A 23,435-nucleotide genomic window follows, 5' to 3' on the forward strand; every position below is an offset into this window, starting at 1 on the left:
CGATGTCTCTCGATTTCTGCACCGACATTTTTATGGCAGGGTGAAAATCTGGCGCAAGCAACAAGAAAGAGTGGATCCATCTTCGCTAATATGTCATAAAAGCCTTAACAGTTCAGACTTGTTTTTGAACATGACAATGACTTTACTCTTCTATAACTGACTCCATAATCACCAGATCTTGATTGGAAAGCGGTAGAGCAGGAAGTTTTCATCGCTGAGGTACTGCTGGCAAAACTGCCACAACATGATAATATCACCTTAGTATAGACCAAAACATTCTGAGGAATGTTTACCACACCCTTTTGAATCTATGCCACAAAGCATTAAGGCACAACAATTCTAAGGACACAAAGAGTGTGAATGGTGAATGACGAAGGGCCATGCTGAAAAATGTTCATAAATGTTGGTGCCACTTAAGTGCTTTGTTAGCGTTAGCATTTGTTAATATCTACGGCTAACTAAAATTGAATTTTACCAAAGAGGTTTGCAGAGCTTGCAGATTGTTCAGTTTACAGTTGACGTAAACAAAGTAATGAGAAAGATTGCTGAGACGTCTACTAAGACGGGTTTAAACGGGATGGCTTGGGAAGGTAATATTTTTAATTGGACCACAACTAATTCCTGCTACCCCAAAATCAGTTTGCACATTGTAAGTTGAGATACAACCCATAATGAGTTGTCTAGACTGTCTGTAAAATGAATAGCCCGTGGTCCATTCATTTAGTGGAATGTATTAATGGGAGAGCAAGAGATGCAAGGACAAGACTTGTGAGCGGACTTGCACAGTACCGTTTCTTAAAGCACACAAAGAAGCGTGGGAAATACTGATGTGTTTCTATGTGTTTCTAAAGCGATAATAGCCTACAACGCCATATTTTTAGTTGCACATCCTGAGTCCAAACTTGTAGGATCGGTTGTCAGTTAACTGATTACCAAAAGCTGATTTGTCGAAGCTTGCAGTGGCATCATTGTCTGACTACACGGCTGTATGTAAGGCTCTCAAAGGTCATGTGCAAATGAAGTGAAATTTAAGGCCTAACTTGTATTTGAATATGGGGAGAAGCACAAGAGACAAATAAATTAATTAATGAATAACCAAATAATTTTCAAGTCGCAGAGCTGCTGTGTGAGGTGTGTCCTGACCTGCCATTGTGAGATTATACACATGTATGCTCCTCTTTTACCTCCAGATATGAATTTTAGTTGTAAGAATTCAGAATGATTCCAAAAATCTAATAGAGAAGTGATTTGTAGTGCAATATTTTAGTGTTCAAAAGGTAAAGGTGAGGCTTAATCAAATCGAAATTTAATTAAAAATATGATTTTCTCTAAACTGCACGGCCATTTATTTTATTAATTGCAGACTTTTGTAAAAAAATAAAATAAAAAATCTGTGGATTTTCTCTGGAAATTGATGAGGACTCATCAGAAATGAACAAAGGTCTTTAGGGGCTCAGCAGATGTATTTAGCTCTATCTTATTTAGTTGTGAAAATTGGTCAAATTCCTTAAATAATGCTATTAAGAAGGCTAAGTTAAGAGGTTTGGGAATAAAAAAAAAACAGTTCCAGGCTATTCATAATCCTCAGGGAAGCTCTAACAAACCAAATAGTTTTATTTATTTATTTATTGCATTTTCATGTATTTATATATTTATTTATTTTTAAAAATTTTCACTATTGTAATATATAAACCCTTGTTAATAAATTTGCTATTTTCTTGTCATGAGGTATTCATTTAACATCAGCCATATTTTCAATCATTTTTTTCACACCATCCTTGATTTTTTTTTCAAATTCACTTTTAAATATCATAGCTTAATTTGTTAATAAACGGGCACAATAAGGGAAAATAGACATGCAATTGTACAGCAATTTAAATTTCATTTTTAGATGCATTGCACAAAATTTTAAGTTAAAAGCATGTTTTAGCAAGCTTTACAAAATAACTGCTTTGCCATCAGTCCCTTCACTTAATGCCTGATACTGTATTAATAGCACAAATAGCAGATAACTACAAATAAACTAAGCACGATTCTCATTAAATTTCTAATGGTGCCAACAACCCGTTGCCATAAAGGCAAGTCCGGTAAAATATGCAAAGCACTTAAGAGCCACCACAGAAACACAATGTTCTCCATGGTGAATCCTCCCTGCACGTGGTGCCGGCTGAGCCATCGTGTTAATAACGCGAAGTATCCTAAATACTGTTCCGGGAAAGGCGTTCACCGCACTGATGTGCAATTTTTTTTCTGTTGTGATCTAAGATTGTGATCATTCTGATTTTGAATGAGTATTAAAGGCATTTTTTTGGTTTTCGTGATTCATTGTCGGATTGCAAGCGATCGCATTAAGGCCGGTAGTGGTGTTCCTACGCTGTTCCTGGTTAATGTAGGTCAAAGCAGTGACGGAAGGGTGTCCTCCGTTGAACCCGCGGTATTAATCCACATCGCAGTCCTGCAGATGGCGCGCACAGTCAACTGAGAGTGCCCTGGGTGCTCACCGTGGTGCTCGCACAACAATATCCGTACGGAGCCTACCCAGCTTCCGAGATGGCGATTGTCTGAAGCAGCACCTCTGTCTCTCCTGTACAGCTGGAGGGTTTTGCACGCAAAGTTCAAGAGTGCAGCTTTGCTTAAAGAGAGTTTTTATTTATTTATTTATTCGTTTGAACATCCCTCTTCACCCAGCAGCTCAGCTCGGGACGCAGGACGGTTTGTCACATGGGGCTAACCTTAGTTGACCTCTTTGTCAAGTAAAAAGCTTGTCTTTCAAGAAGCAGGGAAGCTTACACTGAACACTCCGTCCACTGCGCACCCTAATCACACACATACATATTTTATTTAAAGTATCTGTTATACACTACCTTCTACGTGGTTCATTATTCCGATGTGAACTACAGACAAGCGTGTGCGCACACACGCACACCTGTCACTGTCTAGACAGGGAGGGGGGCATTAAGGCGGTGGGTGCGGGAGGTTGGGGGTGGGGTGGGGGGGATCCCACATGACCCATTACTGCTTTTTTTTCTAAGGCAACCAGAATATATCTCAAGGCACTGGATAATGACAAAAAAATCAACAACAACAAAAGGGGAAAAGCAGCGGCTCAACCAAATCTGATTGGCCGGCTGAACCGACACCGTTTTTTTCCCCCTGCTCGCAAACCCGAGGTCAGCTCGGGACGTTAAAAAATAAATAAATGAGAAAATAGAAATGCGTAGAAAGTAGAAGACACGGCAGACAATCTAGCTTGTTGGCGCTGGAGGTGAGCGACGGCGCCGGCGTCCAATGGGAGGCGTCGGCGCAGCTGGCTCGCGGTACAGGCAGAGGCGGCGTCCAATCAGAAGTTCAGACGCGTGATGGACGTGTAACCGACAATTCCCCCTGTCCTTCTTCATCCCAAAGTGGGGGATTGATTTCGGAGTTCATTCACATTTGCGAGCGCAGAGATTTTAAAACTGTTGGCGCTGAAAGCCACGTAATAAAAATGCGTGAATTACATTAAAAAAAAAACAGAAGAAGAAGAAGTGGGGGGATTTATGGGTTCAGGAAGAGCTTCGCCTGCTTTTTATCGTCACTGCGAGCCTGTTTAACCCTCATCCTTTTACAGGCACCGCTCACTTTCACAGCCCGACTTCCACTTATATAAACTGCCGTGCTGCTGCTTAGGCAGTGGCAAATGAGTAGGTTGAACGCTATTAGCCCGCTACAACTACTATTACTACAACTCCTACCACTTCCAGAGAGCCATAATGGAGCCGGTTTGACCGTCCCACCGCGCTCCCTGCGATTGGGGCGCAATAATGTTGACGGATTTCTGATCCAACCCAAGACAGTGCACTGTTCTTCCAATAGCAGCTTTAAGTGAAAAGGCGTGCCTGCCCGTTCACCCCCCCCCCCCCCCCTTCCCTTCTCCTCCTCCTCCACCACCACCCCTCAAAGTACTCGATGTATAGTTAAAAAATGGGAGGGCACACTTGAACCGAGCTGCTCTATGAAGGTAGGCTGCAGCGTGTGTTTATTGATGAGATGAAAAGAAGATGGAAGTGAGAAATGAAACAAAGTAAGGGAACATATTAAAAGAAGAAGGAAAAAAAAGACATCAACTCAGCGCGCTTCGTCAGGGGGGGGAACGCCGTGGAAACGCTGTCGCCACTTTTTTTTTCTTCTTGTGAACGAGCTTCGAAGTGCAGGTAAGAAATTGAGAGAAAAGTAGGAAAAGGGATGGGTCTTTACAACATCTCTGCCGCTATTATTAGAGAGAGAGGGAGCGAGAGAGAGAGAAGGGGGGGAATACAAGGAATTTCCTCTATCGGGGATTAAAACATGCTCGCTGACTTTCGGGTGAAATGCATGAAAATGCCACTCACTTCCCATGTAGTTGTGGCTGGCTTTACCAGCCCCCCAGAAATCTCCGCAAACATTGGAAACTTCATTCTTTGGAGGGTCACGAACGTTCAATAAACGTGATGCCAGCGTCCGAAATGTAGCCTAATGAAACGAGCCCCTTGCGTTAGATTAGAGGAGGAAGGGGGTGGTGGTGGTGGTGGTAGGTAGGTAGGGGTGAGGGTATTCAGTTTTGGCTGCCAGGGGGTTTTGTTGTCCATCTATATTCGACTACCAAAAAACGCGCTGCCCTGGCGTGACGCAAGTTTGCCATCTGTCATTATTCTGACTGTGCCCCCTTTACTTTTAGATTTACCCGTGAGCCGGACAGCCAGAGAGGTGGTGGTGGTTGTAGTGGTGGTGGTGGGGGGGACACTTGAGAACAATACTACTCCGGTCAAAGTGTGTTCACAGGTCTGTTTCTCTCAATCAGCGAAAGCCTGAGCGATGCTCGCGGGCTGCCTGCTCACATTTTACACACTGTGAGCCCGGAACAACTGTGGCAGGCGACGTGCGCATTTGGCTTTTAGGTCAGTTATTTGAGTCAGAGGAAACACGTTTCCTTATTGCATTTTTCCCTTCTTCTTCTCCTTCTTACCGCTCTTACATACTCTCACTAGAAAACTGTCTTAAATGCATTTCAGTTTGTTAAACTTACCGGGAGAGGTGGTTTTTTTTTTTTGTGCACGCGTGAAATCTATCCTTGGAGCGAAGCGGCTCACACGGAGACAGATGTCTAGCCTACATTTTTTTTTTTTTTTTTTTTTTTTTTTTTGTGAATTAATATCATTACGCCGTTGCATTTATGAGATGGGGTTACGTTCAGATGTGCTCAGCAGGCGAGGGGAGGCTGGCTAATATTGTGTCTGGAGGTAAAGCAATACTGCAGGTCCAGTTTCTGGGATAAATAAGAACTGGATCTGGTGGGACTCTTTTGGTCTGGATTTTGGTGCCATGTTTCTCCCAAAAATAAAAGCTCACTTTAAACTGTCGCAATCGCTCCCTCCCCCCCTTTTTAAATTCATACCCTACAGTAGATTTAAAAAAAAATGTTTACCATGTGAGGCTGGCCTAGATACGAAGCCATGCTCTGGTGTAATTAAAGTTGCAAGAGAGGCTCTCTGTGTTCCTTTTGAGACATTTTGTTGCAAAATATTAATGGGCAACTCGTGATTCCTTCGCTCTTCCTTGTTACATGGCAGCACAGCGGCGCTTCGCCTCTTGATTAAAGTCAAAATCTGTGTAGTGTTTGCGCAAAAAAAAAATAAAAAAAATAAAAAAATATATATATAGATGCGTGCATATGTGTGTGTATAGATTAATATACGCGGATGAATTTACTGAAAGGGCCACGGAGAGTTCATCCCGAGCAACATGTCAGTCCTTTAGGGCTCTCTCCGTGCTCGATCGCGAGCGTGCACGCGCGCGCGTGTGACTGGGAGATGGACAGGGGCAGAGAGCGTGCATGCATGCGTGTGTGTGTGTGTGTGTGTGTGTGTGGCAAACAGATGTTGTCCCAAAGCGCTCGGCTTTGTCAGATAAAGAGAGTAATACGGCGTGTCCTTGTGTCTAACGCGAGCGCCGCTGATAGTTTCTATAATACAGCACGTTCCGTGTCTGATTAATAGCCACAGACCCGGCTGGAGCCCGGGAGTTGTTCCCAGGTATAAAGCTTTGCGTCAACGCATTAGTCATGTCACAGGTTGGTGTTGGTTTGGTCAGTGAATAGCCCCAAACAAGAGACCGGTCCCGGGTTTGACAGGCACGAGACAAACGCCGCGTCCACGTCCTTAAAGCGCACACTCGATCTGTGGATGTGCACCTGTGTGTGTGTGTCAGAGCGTGTGTAGGTTTTTTTTTCTTTCTTTCTCTCTTTCTTTTTTTTTACGATTCTGCGTTTACCTCTGTTTTTTTCACTTTTGTTGTGATCACTTCCTCCTGCCCGCCTTCATTCAGAATATGCCTCCACAACGTAAATGACTTGCTTGTCTATAGGCTCGGTTACGTAATTGGTGGCAGCACTGGATCATTTGTTTTCTGAATGGACACATTTGGAAAACACGGAGCTGAGCGTGCAGCATGTTTGTAGGAGAAATGCAACATTTCCTTCACCCCCCCCTACACACACACCCACCCCACCCTCCTCCCCCTCCTTGATGTGAGACTTCAGCCAGGCATAATTGCAATTCTGTCCCATGAATTAGAGCACGCTGATTTGACAGGTTGCATGTGGGTGAGGAAATAATGAGAAAGTAAAAATTATATTGTCACAATGTGTACACTGAATTGAACGCCCTTCATCTGAAAAGAAACTCAAAAATTATAGTAACCCCCCTCCAAAAACCCCCCCCAAAAAGGCGTAGCACCTGCATTTGTGGACATTTTATTGTTTTGATGAATTGGAGGGTACTTGTCTTGGCTGTAAGTGAGCTCTCGCCATGGCTTGATGTCAAAAACTCTTGTTTTATCACCACAGAGGTGTACAGGAGCTGCTGAGCGAGGGTAAGCCATTATGTGCTTTGGGAGTGTTTGTAGTCCGAGGATCAGGTGCCCGGTTTCATCTCAGTTAAGTCAGGAACGGGTATTTACATGTATAAATTCCACACACATTAATATTCACAGGGTTTGAGCCATCGCCATTTGCCCACTTTCTGTGTCACGGCTCAAACCCACCCATGACTAATGAATATTTAAGAGTACGTCTGCACATCAAGGAAAGTGGTTATTGTGTGAGGAAACCCAGCAGATAAACTGTACACCTATACTCACATGGAAGAAAGAGGCTGTGTGTGTGAGTGTGTGTGTGTGTGGAAGGGGTGGGGGGTGATCAGTTAATCCACATGCGGCAATCAATCCCAATTTTCTTTTGGCTTCAGCATCCTTCACTCGTCCGCTGTAGCTTGTCACCGTCTCTTCACATTTGCCAGTTTATTATTATTGACCAGAAAACTGGCGCAATGTGTGCCCAGCATTCAGTTTTGAAGTGTTTTTGACTGATTTAGTCACGCTTTCACACATTTTCTCCCACCTGATTATTTGGGTTTACTCAAGTGAAAATGTGTAAGGGTACCATGCTGTACTAATGTAATAAGTGCTTCTTTGTAAGACACATATAACTAGGAAAAAAAAACAATCATCTTGTACTGTACATGGACACAGATGGTAGGTCAGATTTCCAAAAAAAAAAAAAAAAAATTAAGTGAAATAAAGGCACTGATGCCCAAAAAGACAAGATAGAGACATCTTTCTGAAGCCTCCGCAATGCTTCATTGGTTGTTGGTATTCCCACGCCATTCAGCTATCTTCACCAGGCTGTTACCAGGTAAACGTGGTGGTCCCGAACTTACATGATTATATTTATAAATATTTGAAAGAATCATATTGTTGCAGTGCAGTTGCCCTGAAATGTTTTTTTTTGGCCTTGGGAGCTACACTATGTAGTGAAACGGACTGGAGAGGTGTGGGAGGGCGTGTAGCGCTGGTCATGAGAGGAATTCACCTCGCTCGTTCTGCCATGTGTACTCTGTATTTATAATTTTATTTTGGAAAGTCTACATTTGGCTGCAAATTCTGGCATGTACTGGCAATACAACGGCAATCAAATGAACCAAATAAAATTCCTCCTCGCAGTAATGGCGAGCCTTTACAGATGAAGTAAAATCGATACTGTAATTTAAACTAAAATTTCAAGTCAGGTCTTTACCATCGTATGACAGCAGACTTGCACTTGAGTCCATTGTGGCACTTTGTCTGGCTCAGTTGAACATATTTGGCAGCCATTTTGGGAATGCAGCAGAGATCCATCGATATAACAAGCCACTTTGTGGATTGCATCCAGAATGTCACAGTGCTTGTTAACTGCTTGGCCTTTTTGTCTCAGGCAGAGTTTATCTTTTCCCAGCTTTTTATTTTTTTTTTCCCTCCCTGTATGATACTCGTTAGATGAATATTCCCCCCTTTGGAGTAAGGCTCATCTTTGATGTGATTGCCAACAGAGACTGTTTTCAGGTGCACATCTTAAAGTTAATAAGTCTTGTAATTAACTACAGAGTAGCCTTTAAGCCTTTAATAGACTTTAAGCTTAAGGATTTGGTTTTGTTTAAGAAGAACGAATAAAGTTTCTCACCTTATGTTTATTGGTAAGACTCCTGTTTTACAGCATTTGCAGCTGTAACGCAACATTTGAGTCCCCAGCTGCCATGGTAACCCCAGAAAACTCAGGTGCCTCTAAAGTATCAGTGATTAAATTATTTTCCATTTCTATTTTCCTTGTATCCCGTGATCCTAGTAAAATATAATGATAGTTCTTCCTTGCTGGATCGTTGGATTACGCTTTGCAAACTAGAAATTGTTGGCAGGCTAGCTACCTCCTGGCTAACTGGCTTGGATCCTTCTACCCACAAATCACCCTTTCCACACATTACATGCTTCTCTTTATATTATATTATTTTTATCCCTGAATATACAAATCAATCACAAAACCTATTGACAATCTGCACAGGCTGCCTTTGTCAGTAAGGAATGAATTTCCCCGTTAGCTGCATAATGCAACACAAAAACACTGTTACAGTGTGTTATGGGGATTTCCTCCCAGCTATAAAGCAAGGATTGAACACAAAATCACTTGTTTAAAGGGAAGAAAATTGTATTTAGTTATTGAAGATGTGGCCAAGAAAGCATAAAAAATATTTTGGAATCAAATGAGAGGCTTTTATTTATTTATTTTTTTAAAAAGAAACCCAATCAGGGTATATTATCCATAAATAATATTTCAGGAATATCTACAGCTTCAGACTGGCTCTTTTTCTTCTCCTTCTTTTAAAATTCACTGAGTTGTTTTTTTTGTTTTGTTTTTTAATAGTGCCCTTTTAGTTAATATGCAATCAGAACTTTTATTAAACCTTAACTGAACATGGTGTGACTTTAAGATCGTGCAGCATAAAAACTTTATGACGCGTTTTTCAGTTTTCAAAGGACTTTTGTTTTGGAATCTTCCCTCCCTGCAAGTATCACAGGAATGCGTAATGAAAGCACAAATTGAGCCTGAATAAGTATTTGCCAGTGTTACAGCCGGTCGTCAGTAAGCTTTTGTTCGGTTATAAAACTTTATAAAGTCTCATGAAACCCGCTTACTATCCTTACTTCCTGCATAGCTTCATAGTATATGGTTTTAGATTTAAATGTTTACTTTCTCCAAAGTAAAGCAAAATCTAAAAGGAGCATCCCACAGGGGAGAGACTCATCACACACTTGCCGTCGGATAAGAACGTTTTATTTTAATGTTTACACATGAACTTGGTACAGGACCAGAATTAATATTAGCCTGCTCACACGATAAGAAACATGTTTATTATTCTTAAGATTTTTTTGTATGTTGTCATTTAAAGTGCAATGCCAGCTGCTTTGTTTTTGCAGTTGCGGTCCCCTTGTATCACATGTATACAGTATATACATTACAAACATGGTGGGTATGATCATGTGTTTCCATTACACTCTCTTGGTTCATGCAGTTGTTATCAAAGCTTTTATATTTGTGCTGCAAGAGCCAAGTCTCATGTAAGAACTTGATCAGAAGTTATTTCACAACAAGCACGAAAGAGTTTCTTTTTTTTTCTTCCTTTATTGAAGATGTTTAAACTTCTTTAGAACTCATTTTAATAACGTGTCTTAGAAACGTTTATTTTGTCGTTTGCATGGAAGGAGCATTTAAACCTAATTAATGTTCTTTCTCTTTAAACACACAAGCAGGCCTAGGTATTCAACTGATGTGAAAAATGTATCCTGGATTCTAATAGCAAAGTTGTATGTTTGCCAAGGTGCATGTGTGTCCTCAGTTCACCCTGCTACCCATATGGTTTTCTACAAGTCATGGTGAGCTCACTGCCTAGCTGAAGGGGAAAGTATCTAAAGAGAGTATGAGAAAACAGCAAAAAGCAGTAGCGTCCTTTGTAAGTTTTTCAGCTTTTCACAATAAATATAAGCGCTGTAAGTTCTCGGCTTCATTCTTGGCATCGAGGAGACTTTTTAAGCCTCATTCCACTAAACTGTACTCACACCAGCCAAAATGTTAAGATTGTGCACACTCTCGCTCGAGGTACATTGGTATGCACTGTGCTTTGGGTAAACTAAGGGGGAATTATTTTATTTACACAATAGTATTTGTGTTGTGGTTTTATCAAATATTACGTTTGCTGAAACCTTAGAGTATTTCCACATAATCTAAAACTGTATTTTCTTTCTTTTTTTATTGAGTAAGTCATTAGTTGTTTTTTTTCCTTGTCTTTTTTTTTTTTTTTTAAAATACAGCCTTAGGAAATCACTGTCAGGTATTTTTCTTATTGAAAGAAAATCTTTAAATTTTTCTCTTGCATTTTCATCTTGAAAAGGCATAGCTGTTCTTATACCATCCATGTTATTTATTGCCCTGAATTGTATCTATATCAAGACACGTTTAGGTTTTGAAGAGTCTGAAAATAATAGTTAATTTGTCTAACAGCTTTTTGTTTTAATGACTAGTAAAGTACAGATTGTCTTTTTTTTTTCTTATTATTATTAGGACTGTTGGTTTAGGTGACAAAGAAAATGCATGCCTAACCTGTTCAACGACAACCAGATGGCAAGGCAAATGTTCAGTTTTATCCGAGTTGCCAGGTTTGTTGACAATAAGTTTGACATTTATCAAGTGACACAGTGGGATCGTTCTAGTGACGTTCGTAACACCCGCATTACATTTTTAATGGTCCATGTGTCTCCATGAGATAGTTGGGCGGCTTGAAATCCAGTGCAGTGGTTTCTGGTTGTGGCAGCAGTGGGACAGTGGGTGTCACTGCACGTGAAAACGTCCATACATGACCTTGTGGCAGCTGCTATGTAAACTCACATTAAGCTCTTTTTTTTATGTTTTCTGTGAACAGGTTAAACAACATGAATCCGATTCAGAGTCTTTCACTGGAGTGAGCTTTTCTGCTGGCTAGTGTCTAAACAATCATTCATTCATTCACAAAGTATGTTTCTTATTCCCACTTCTCTTTAGGCTCACTCCCAACATGCATTTATAGGAAGGAAGGTCACACAAATAGACAAAGACACACATAGCTATTGTACGTACCCTGTTAACTTTACCTAACACACAGTCACATGACCAGGAATAAAGGCATATGCATTCCCGAGCCTCTCCATCAAACCGTGGCACCACAAATGACTTAGAAGTGGCACATTTGTTACATGACCTGCCGAAAATACTCACAGGCCTGTGGCATGATTTTTATAGTAATATTACCAGAAACAGCTGATCAGCTTAGGTTACACTCTGGGGCTTATGAGCTATAGATTGTTACCATCAACGATAATAATTCTGCTGCATTCAAAAGACCACACTGACCAACAATTCATGAGCATTAGCAAGGCCAAAGGGCCAGAGGATTATCATAAACGGAGCTGATATTATCGGCGCTTTGTGCTGAGGTGACCCTGTAGTCTCTCTGCTTTTTTTTTCTACATTAAAACAGATCAGAGAGGACAACCTGGGCCACACTAAAATGTACAAGGAACAATAGGAAGTGTAGCAATGGTGAACACGCAAATATCTTGTTGTGTTGACAGTGACACATTGCACAGCAACAAACAACGCAACCCATGTAAGGTAATGGAAATACGTTACAAAGCAAGTGTGGTTTGCTCTATAATTACAAATTACAGCATTGTACAGCTCCACCAGTTGTTGTCTTTGGAAAACATAAGGAAGTCCGGTAAGAAAAGCAACATTGTCAGCATCACTTAAACGCCTTTTAAATCAATTTCCCTGCTTTAAATATGATGGATCTTGGAGAAGACTTTACTGCTAATGGCATTTTTTATTTTTTGGGCACCAATAAAGCAAACAGGAAATGGAAAGACCAGAAATTAATGAGCGTGTTAACAGCTAACACATCAGGTGGTAAAAATCTATTTTAAAAAAACCCAGCCAAACAGCTACCATCAGCTCATTTGACATCATTTTAAAAACATATAGTCATCCTCACGGTCACACAAGGACACAAGAAGTGGTTATGTATATGCAACCTCTGATATGCTATAGAACTTGTATAACCACACTAACTGGTGTTCCTTACATAGTATTTCCTGATGTCATTGTTGAGAAAACAACAAGCATAAAAAAACAGGCTTTCCAGGCAATGCACAGCCCCATTTTGAGATTATACTGTCCAAAGGTTTGACACTAAATTGGACTGTGTTAGTAGAAGCCTTACATGTGATTCCCATGAAGCTCATAAGCTTTGTTTTGTCACATGTCCAAGTTTGCATATTTTTCTTTAAACTTCTCCATTTACTCCTTTGTTTCCTCCAAAAGGTGTATTTACTGAGTAAGAGGGTGTGGCTTACAGTGTCGTTGCAGTGTGGGCAGTAGTTTCTTAAAACGACTGTACTCATCATAAATGCCCGACGAGAGCTGATTCCCTCTTTACATGAATGATCTTATTGTCCTTATGCGAGCCCTGTTTTCACGAGGGACCGATGACTTATCTGTATTTCGAGTGTGCTGCTCTGAAATTTCAGTCAGCTCAAATGTCTAAATAACGTCTAGAGATTAACACAAGGCCGAAAGAGTGGAAATCTTTAGTTTTTGGCCTTTCCCTGAGTGCTTGTGAAATTCTGTAGTTGGCTTGCTTAACAAGTTAGTCTTGCAACACGCTATTGTATGGATGAAATTTCTTAATGTGGTTAGATTGCCACCCCTTGATGGATTACCAGAAAACCTTACCTATGTGCCAATTTTTGTTTAAGTCATTAGCTCTAAATCACATTGCTCAGCCTGCAGACCAGTGGATCAGACCAGCACTTGGTCAAAGCGTGTTTAGGGCACGGTTGTGGTCGGCAGTGTTTCAGTGCGTCAGCATTGCACTTTTAGATGGGTCATATGTCAAATGATCTGATGAGACATATATAATCATCTGTATTTACTACACAACAGCTTGCCAAACTAAAAATAAACTAAACACTGCTAACATCCATATGGCTACAAATAAGGACAGCATGCTTCCATTAAGTCTTCTGGATTTACCATCTTATTCACATAATGAGGCAAATCTGTGCTTGAAGACAGTATGTTGAAGATATCGCCGGTTCACCTGAATAATGAGTCAGTTTTATTTCATCCCAATGCCATTTGTATTGTTGTTGCCGTAGCTACAGGCTGAAGAAATATGTTGCATCATGAAACTATTTTTTCTTTTGCAATGACCATTTTCTCTTTTTTTTCCTGCTAGCATGTTAGCAGTTTTGTACCATGTCTTTTTTTTTTTGGGAGCCCGGTGAATCTCTTTAAACGGCAAACATTGTGCTTGTGCTTGCCAGAGAGAGAGGGTAGGTTGCTGACCCTTGAAGCAAAAGCAGCTAGCGGAACAGCTGACCTGCTTAAAGCACCCTTGTGCATTTGTGAAAGTTCAGCTCTGTGCTGGACCATCACCGCGCTGGCTCGTGCACCCTCGTGCAGCTGCTGTGAAACCTCATGGTACAGAACTTCTGAAGTTGCTGACTATTCCACGCACGCACGGTCGAGTAGTGATTTAAAGTCGCTGCTAGCAGTTAAATCATTAGTCAGGCTAACTTAAAGGTTTAAATTTTACAGAGTGAAGTGCCATTGTGGAGACACTAACCGTAACTGATGAAAGAAGGCTTTACTGTTTAACCACAGCACGTATGTGTGCTGTCTTTGAGAGGCAGGACACCTTGAAAGCGCTGCATGTGAAACCCGGCTTTACATAAAACTTATGTGAGCATCTTTTTTTTTCTGTTTTTCTAGCTCTAAATACAGATGAAACTGTGGTTTCACTGTGTTTGGTCTCGCTATAGTGACAAACATAGTGTACTCTTAACCCTTAACACATCCAGAGCCTGCTTTGTTCGTTATTGTGTTAGAGCTGCGTGCTTCTTCACAAAGGTCCTGCACAGTCCCCTCGTAATTCAGCACAAACGCCTGTTTTTTGTTTTTTTTTTCCCCTTGTTTACGTCTCAAGGATAGAAAGTCAGGAGATGCTTTATTTTCTTTTGAAGATACACAAGTGTTCCTCAAAGCTACACGGTCCAATTTTTGAGAATAGAAGCATATGAATAGAGGCATACACGCTGATATTTCTTGACGAGCTGAATGTATTAACTGCTCTTTATCATGATACACTAGTAATAGACAGAGAGGTCCTATATGAGCAGCTGTGTAGGTTCGTGAAGATCTCTTAATGGCCTGTGAGGTCCTTTTTTGGAGAGGCAAAATGTCCTTGACGTGTGTAGTAGCTGTAGAGAGGCAGTTGCATTGGACACTTGTGCCTAAATGATAACTCTTGAATTTAGCATTATCTGCTTCGGGGGTTAGAGGTGTTTTGGAGACTATCATATGAGTAGTCAGATGGTTCTTTTTGGTCAAATGCTCATTAACAAAAGCAGAGCCATTTGCCAATTCTGAGATATTTTTTTTTCTGTTCCATCACCAAAGTGACTGCCGTCTTTAATTTTAATGGCCGCAAGCCAGCAGTGGCTGTTTGTCCCCTCCCACCTCCCCCACTCCCCACCCCATCCTCTTCATAAAATACAATATGAAAAAAAATACTGATAGCACTAATTCACAAGTGTTTGTGTGGACTTTGTGTGAAAAAAAAGTATATTAGAAGTAGATTATCCTCCCATCTGTAAGTGTACAATGGATCTGCTATGGATAACGGGTGGCGGTGGGTGTGTTTTTGACAGAAAGTGACGAAGTTGAACAAGCTGTCCTGTCAAAAAATACTTTAACTGTCCTCCACTTGAATTGCAGTGTTTATTGTTATTTATGTGCTAGAGGAATTTATCGGAAAGCCGCACATCCTGTCACATTGAGTGGCTTTCTGTTGGGCTGAATATGTTAACACATTAATATGCTGCGCTACTGGAGACATTTCAGTGGAACTAAAGATTCGCGGCGTGATTAAATTAAGGGGAACGTAAAGAGTTAACAGTAGTTGCAGTTAGCGTATGATGCGCACAAATGCATGAACAATACAGTCATTGAAGCAATTTCAACTGAAGAGAGGCTATAACATTATAGTGATGTAATTACTTTACAATGCTTTGACCAAGAAGGAAGGAATCTGAGAAAGGAAAAGTGTTGTAAATTTCTGTATTTTCATGTTTTGAAACCGTTCCTGGTCTTGAGTTTAAAATCGAAAGTACAGTTTTGAAGGAGGGATCTCTGGTACGCCTCCGTTTTTAGGTGAAATGGCAGTTCAAAGTTCAAAAGGCGTGTCATGTTTCATAATAATAGTTGCGTATCAAGTCTATTTTAAACACGCTATAATTATCAATGATTTGCACTCGAATCATTCAAACTATTTCACCGGTTCTGACATGTCGCGCCGTACAGTCTCAGTCCAGGGAGAAGTAGAAATGGGAAGAAGAAAAAAAAATGTTGTGTGAAAAATCTTGGCTCAACTTGTCAACAGCCTCCGTGTGCTTGTTGATGATTTTCAGTGACTGCAATAAAGCCAAATCAATTAAATCTTGAGACTGAGGATGTGGTTTTTCTGCAGCTTTTCCTGGAGTGTATGGGAGTTGGGCGCATTACTTACCTGTTAAGTGCTCAAAGGTAACGAGAGAAACACAGCGCTCCAGATTGCTCCGATTTAATTAGCTGACACAGCCGTCGTTGGCCAGACTTTTTCATTGATTTATTTTTTCAATCGTCACGATCAAAGTGTGCGGTGGTAAAATAGTGCTGGCTAACGTTTGATTTTTCAGCAAAGTTTCAGGCGTTGACTGATAACGCCGAGTTGCGTGTGCACACCCATTTTGTCAAAGAAGTGAGCTGATCGCACTCTGTCTTTATCAAACGCGCCCTCTTCACTTACCTCACGAATATTGCTTCATTCCCCCCCCCAAAGTGTTCTCGCTACATATTTACATTGTGAACGGAATTACATTAGATCCCATATCCAAAACGTACTATTACAGCCTGATTTCTGGCAGTTTATATGCTAATGTGCTTGGGCGGAACGGATGATTGAAATTAATAATTACAACGTCGGACGGTGATTGTTAAGCAGCGGAGGTTTTAGACAGACTTACTGTTAATAAGGTGTAACACAAAAACACTCTCGATAAGTGCAGATCTGCATCAGATCCATCAAGATGCTATATGCGTGAGCATGGACATGAGCTTTTTCATCATGCCCCGCGGCCCTTTTGTCTCCACACTGAAACGTACCAGGGGCCTTGAATGTATGCTTGTAGTGTGTGTTGTAAGCAGTATTTGCATATTCAAGATGTACATTATTCAAATGGCTGATACTGCTCCTTTCATAACCATGCCTCTTATGTCTGTTCTCAACCCCATCCCCCATTCTCACCATTTGAACCCCCCTCACACCCACCCCAAAACCCTCCCACCACACCCCGCCCCACCTTGATTAACTAATGTCCAATTCGGTGCAGCGTATTCCACGAGCTCGCCTCCTCACGCAGTCAGCTGATTAACCTGGAGCCTGCCTGGTGAAGTTGCAACCCTCGTCTTCCCGTCTTAATTCCTCCTTTTTTTTTTCCCTTTTTTTTTTTAATGCCCCCTCTTCCTCCTCCTCCACCCCTCCCTAGTCTTTGTTGTGGCGGCAGCAGCAGAGCATGCGTTGCATTGGCGGTCTGAAGCATTGTGTCTGATTTCCAGCAGACAAACTGACCTCTGGGGATTTATTGACAGCAAACTCCACAGAGGCAGACACAGAGCTGGGGGCATGGAGGCAGCCAGAGAGTGGGGGGGCGGAGGGTGTTGGGGAAGGTTTGTAAGGAGGGAGGAGGGAGGAAGAAGAGTGGGGGCATAGACGGATGGAGAGATAGACGGGTAGGAAGGGAAGACGGGGAGAGGTTCAACGTGATGAAACAGGAAACAGGTAGAGGCACAGAAAGAAAGAAACCAATATGGGGGAGGTGGGGTACGAACGCCGAATTTAGTTTGATTTAAAAAAAAAATTTCCTCCCCTTGGAGTATTAGCAAGTGAAAGAAAATGGCCGCCTCCTACAAGGATCTAATTAATTTTGAAGGATCATCAGCCCCTTTAGTCCAAGGCAGGGTACAGGAGGGAGGGAGGGAGGGAGACAGACCCCTGGGCTGATTAGAATTCACTGCAGGTAGGCGCTGGCTGCTGCTCACCCACTGTGTCACGGCTAAAATGGAATCACTGTTGTGAGTGGCAGTCTGGGCAACTGAAGCCCGCTTCCCTTGGCCTACTCCTTTGTTGCCAGCGTTCACCTCACTTTCCCCATTAGGCAGGTGGATTTACATGTCTGGACTGGTAGATGCAACATATATGTGCGCACTGCCGAGCAGTAGCCACAAAACCCAACCATGGCACCTGGATAACATTTGCATCTCAAGCTAACCCCAGCAGGAAAAATGAAAAAAAGTCAAATATTTGACATTATAATGGGTAAAGAAATTTGACATGTGGGTGTGCGGTCTAGTAAAAAACAATTATGTGTATATATATATATATATATGTATATATATATATATATATATATATATATATAAACACACACACATATATGGGGGGGTTTCCTTTGACTTTGTCAGTCAGGATTATTTAAGGAGGGTTTCATTCACACGCAACAGGTCACAGTTTGGTTATACATAGTTTCTAACTTAGCAGCTACGCCAGCGCTCAGTTTAGACTTATATAAATATATATATTTATAGTAAACCATCTGTATGTGTTATTTTAGGTCACTCACATAACTTTATAGTGAATAGAAAATGGCTAAAGTTATATTTTATATGTAGGAGGTTCATTTTATAATTTTTTTTTTTTTTATCCAGATCAAAACTGAAAAACAACCAACTGTTTGCATTTGGTTGAAAGCATGATCCATCTGAGTATTGTGTGATCACCATCTGCTCCTAAACATGTTATTACATGCCTATATCTAATCATCAAATTTGTAAGTTGTCACGAACATGTCTGGAAAACAAGCACTGAGCGTCCCACAGAGTGCAGCGCTTCTCGAAGGGAGGCCTGAGACCCAAGCAGTCCGTCAACTCAGCCATTTCAACTCAGTTACACTTTAACTGTACTTTTTCCGCCCAGATTTTCTGCTTCAGTGTGCTCAATTATAACGACAATGATCATCTTCGGGCCACATTTACACATTAACACGTGTCTGTTACCTTGGCGTAGAAGAGCAGAAGCGAATGCAGCCAATGATCCTTCCACACGAGTGTGTAAGGAAAAAAAAAAAAAGGGGAGGTCACTGCTTAAAATCTCATAGTTTCTGTAGGCAGGCTTTACTTCAGTGTCTCAAAGTAGGTGTGCTGTTGGAAAGTACTCGAGAGCCGTAAAAGAATAATTTGCTCCAACATTAATGCGCAGGTCTGGTCAAATCCTGGCCCTGTTCTGTTCATTCAGCAGCACAGAGTAGTTAGTGGCGTTTTACAGAGCACTTCATGTTCCTGTTGTAGCAAACGTGGCTGCTGCTGAACGTCTTTTACAAAAGAAAAAAAAATTGAGTGTCAGAAATATCATCCACCCTCAAATTAATGATAAATATTCACATCCCAACATGCCGTGAAAATTCCCAGGTACTTTAAAAGCTTCACTGGTTGCATTACCTGATGGCACTTTGGAACAATGTGGGTCTAATTTGTTTGGTGGAGGCATTTTTTCACTGATTCAATGCATTTTTTTAACCCCCCTTTTCCAGTTTCCCTGCTCTTGAACGATAGCACGAGTGTGCGACTTTAGTCTGATGAGTTTTATGTGATTTTGTGATTTTTTTTGTCTTCGGTTTTGGGGTCAAACATTTGCATACTAAATGTGTTTGTACAGTGTGAGAGCAGTTGTGTCAGACTTTCTTAGCATCACCAAAGCAGCTCATCACATGCTTAATGTTGTTGAATGCCTTTCTTGTGTTTTCAATGAAAGCCTTGTGTGTTTAATATTTGACTCTTTTCTATTATTACAACTGAAAACGTTGCTTTACATCTGTATCAGACATTGTGCCGTTTCATTTGTGGATTTGAAAATGACAAGGGGAACAGATACACACACACACACACACATGCTCACACACACACACACGGATGGTGAATATGACTGAGACCTTTTCCAAAATATTAAAACACAAACAAAGCTCTTTACGAAAAAAAAGTGGATAATTTTTTTCTTTGGAAGGGTGTGGTTTTATTGCCCAAAAGCTCAGGCAACTGTGTGTGTGGGTGTATGTGTGTGTGTGTGTGTGTGCGCGGAGGGGGGGGGGGAGCCAATACCAAAATTATTTTCAACCTTGATTTGTAGTTTTCAGTCATGTGAACTCGCCGGCGTCCATTCATCTTGCTTTTTAAAAACTCTTCACACATCTGTTGCAGCAGACACTCCTGCTAATGTGGCTCCTGGTTCATTAAGGGAGTGGCAGTATCGACGAGGCTGTATGTGGCATTAAGATTTGTCTTTGTCTTTTTCCCTCTCTCTCACTCTCACTCTCTCTCTCCCTCTGTCTCCCCCCCCCCTCCAAACACTGTGGCAGAGCAACACATGATTTGGACAGAGAGGACTGACAGCCTTGCCTAGCACCAGGCCTCTGATCAGCCATCTCCACCAGCAAACTGAAGCTTGACCCGCACTTCATCACCAGCCACACAAGCATCTTCGTAACAAAACGTCATCTAACTGTGAGTACTGGACTCCTTTCATTTTTTTTTTTTTTTAATAACGTATCCTTCCTTAACGTTTCATTCACTGAGCTGGGAATTAGCACCAATGCGTTGTGTTGACACTTTTGTACTGCCTCTTGCAGTAATTTTCACCTAAATTCTACTTCACTGGTTAAAACAAAATCTAGTTTTTATCATTTGACCCCCCAACATTAATTTTACTTCTACTCTATGTATAATAACATTTTAAATTATAAAGTGTTTCTTCAAACGTTTCCCTGTGTATTCAGCAGTAATTTGTTCAATTCTGCCTCCTATTTTCATTAGCACTATTTTTTAAATAAATTAATTCACTGACAGATGAAGTGTAAAAACCAAAAAAAAAATCAGTATAATATTCCACTTGGTTTTGTATGCTTTGTGAGGTAAAAACAAGGGCAATTTTCTTGGTTTCAGCACAAGTTGTGTTTAATGATCCTTCAAATAAGGTCAGCAGCTGTACTTTAAAGCAATAATTATACTTAAGTATGTTTCTGTGCTAAATAAATACATTTTAAAAGCAGCTGTAGAACAAAACAGACAATTCTTACACTTACTACCTTTCTCATTTTTATTTCTTCAGCTGAGGACATGGAAGAAAAGCACTTTCATTTATCTCTCACACTGATCAGCCGGGTCACGTTTTAGTGGATCCCTAGGATAGTTAGGAAGCGCCATCACAGTGAACACATGGCTAACAAAAGAGGCCTGTTTGTCCTCTAAGCCCAGTGCACCACCTAATGGTGTTTGGAGGAATTTCAGAAGTACACACTGATAGAAACTTGGAGTAATTAGATGGGAACCATCTTAATTGTCCTTCAGTTTGGCGATGTGGAAGAAAAATGTAGCTCAGAAGCTGGAATTACTGGATTGTCTCCTAATACTATGAGACTGAACCGAAAGGACCCCCCCCCAGAATTAACACATTTGTCTTATTGTTTTAGACATTCTCCAAAGAATTGTATTATTTTTATTATTTATAACAGGCAGTTATATTGAATTCGTATTCAAACCGATTGCTGTGTCATGGTTGACGACATTTTTACACACAGTTTAGAAAGGCAATTTCCTTGAATGGATAAAGAGCTTCTTATCATATTGCCTTTGGTCATAACTGTTGTATTCCATTGTGCACGATTTTATTAATCCTAATTTATCAGCGATGCTGGGAACAATGACGATGTTTTGTTGTTACATGTGAAAAAAAAAGTGCCGGGACTTTTAGTGTTGTGTTCAGTCAGGCATGTTGCTTCCTGCTTGCAGGTGACATCAGTTGCAAGGGGATGACCGAGCGCATTCATAACATCAATCTCCACAACTTCAGCAATTCTGTACTTGAGACCCTCAATGAGCAGCGCAACCGTGGGCACTTCTGTGACGTGACTGTTCGGATCCATGGAAGTATGCTGCGAGCTCACCGGTGCGTGCTGGCTGCTGGAAGCCCCTTCTTTCAGGACAAGCTGCTCTTGGGCTACAGCGACATTGAGATCCCTTCTGTGGTCTCGGTACAATCCATCCAAAAGCTGATAGACTTTATGTACAGTGGGATTCTGCGAGTGTCTCAATCAGAGGCTCTGCAGATCCTCACTGCTGCCAGCATCCTTCAGATTAAGACCGTCATTGATGAGTGCACACGCATCGTGTCCCAGAACGTGGGCCTGGCTGGGCCAGGGGGGTTCCCTGTTATACCGGGAGATTCTGGTCAGGAAACACCCCGCGGCACTCCAGAGTCTGGCACCTCTGGGCCCAGCAGTGACGCAGAGTCAGGTTATATGCAAGCAACATCACAGCAAAACATGGATCGTGCATACACATCTCTGTACTCCTACCCCGGCCTGTCTCTGCAGAACGGCACCCGCGAGCGCTCCCTTTACATTAACCCTCTGTCGACGAATTACGATCCGAATCTTAGCACTCAGAAGGACCAGCAATCTCAAGATCCGCCCTGGATGAACCGCATCCAGGAAAGATCTCAGCAGGTTGATCGCTTCATCTCCACAGCCGAGTCCACTCACTGCCGCAAGCAACCACGACCGGTACGCATACAAACAGGAGGCGTGAAAGTAAAGCAGGAAGAGGATGATGAGTACAGCTGCTATGAAACTATGGGGGACTGCCAGGACGACACTGACCAGATTGAGGGTGTAGAGAGTGAATCCAAGGTTGAAAGTTTTGACTCAGGGGTGAGCTCCTCCATTAGTACTGAGCCAGATACAATGGAGCAGCAGCCATACCTGACTGGCTTTAGCCGAGACGGTGGCGGGGAAGGGCACCAAGGGGAAGGAGCTCCAGTGCAGATAGAGGTCAATGACTCGTCCCCAGAGCAAGTGCAAAAGACAGAGGACGGGGACACATCCCACAGCACTAGTGATAGTAGCATGATGCAGTCCCTGCAAAACTCAGTCAAACTCAGCCCTTTGTCCCAGTACATGCGCCAGCCAGACACCAGCAATCTAAGGATGCCGCTCACCGTGACCAGCAATTCCCAAGTGATGGGCACTGCTGGAAGCACCTTCCTGCCCACACTCTTTCCTACACAGCCGGCTAGAGACCATAAGCCTTTCCTTTACCTTCCTGGCCAGCAGCAACCCCAGTTTGTGGCAGTGCCGCCCCCCGCAATGCCATCATTCCCCAACCCTATTTCGGTACCGCAAACGCCAGCTCAGCAGCAACAGGCTGCAGGAGGAATTGGTCAGGGGGAAAAGAAGCCCTATGAATGCACTCTCTGCAGTAAAACCTTTACTGCCAAACAGAACTACGTCAAACACATGTTTGTCCATACTGGTAAGCGAAAAATATTTTTAATCAGTTGAATTTTCTTAGTTAAGCAATAATAATTCATCACTTCTCTAGGTAATGCCTCTGCTTGTGAATGCTGAAAGCTTTTCGGTTTGCCACAGTCTTTTTCATCTGAAATTCATTCTGATTACGATGTTTCGTGACAGTACCCGAGCTCGCTAATCATAAACTATTCAGACAAATTTTGTTAGTGCAGGAGCAATATGCCAATGCGGAAGAGCGTCTGGAAAAATCCAAGGTTACCACACAGGGTGTGAGGTTGTAGTTTGTTCACACTGCGGAAACAACCAAATTATGTATACTGTACATACTGATATCTGATTTCCTGTCTTCGGTTTTCTGCAAAACATGTGGGTGTCATAGAAATGACTGTTTGAATGTAGGAACCAGTGTAGGTCAAGTTTAGATTAAAGCAGAAAAATGACCATAAAAGGTCAAGTTTTAGGTATTTGCAAAGTTGCTCTTTAGAGAGTTCATCTTTACTATTTACATACAGTGCAAATCAGTATGTAGATTTATGAGAGGCACTGTTGTACAAAGATAGTTG

The 23,435-nt window shown here is 41.7% G+C and overlaps 2 protein-coding genes across 2 annotated transcripts in view; one reads left to right on the forward strand and one right to left on the reverse strand.

Annotated features, from left to right (window-relative positions):
• Positions 1 to 4,500, reverse strand: part of dlg4a (discs, large homolog 4a (Drosophila)) — an 86,147-nt gene extending 81,647 nt beyond the window's left edge. Inside the window, exon 1 of the mRNA XM_013272333.3 lies at positions 4,371 to 4,500. Coding sequence (XP_013127787.1) covers positions 4,371 to 4,436 — 66 coding nt within the window. The 5' untranslated portion in view covers positions 4,437 to 4,500. The remainder of the gene's footprint in view (positions 1 to 4,370) is intronic.
• The window catches only part of zbtb20 (zinc finger and BTB domain containing 20), a 33,980-nt gene continuing 14,472 nt past the window's right edge, over positions 3,928 to 23,435 (forward strand). The window contains exons 1-3 of the mRNA XM_003446849.4: positions 3,928 to 4,193; positions 19,924 to 20,068; positions 21,353 to 22,873. Of these exons, the coding sequence (XP_003446897.1) occupies positions 21,373 to 22,873 (1,501 nt within the window). The 5' untranslated portion in view covers positions 3,928 to 4,193; positions 19,924 to 20,068; positions 21,353 to 21,372. The remainder of the gene's footprint in view (positions 4,194 to 19,923; positions 20,069 to 21,352; positions 22,874 to 23,435) is intronic.

This window comes from Oreochromis niloticus, linkage group LG10, assembly GCF_001858045.2.
Source record: "Oreochromis niloticus isolate F11D_XX linkage group LG10, O_niloticus_UMD_NMBU, whole genome shotgun sequence".
NCBI lineage: Eukaryota > Metazoa > Chordata > Actinopteri > Cichliformes > Cichlidae > Oreochromis > Oreochromis niloticus.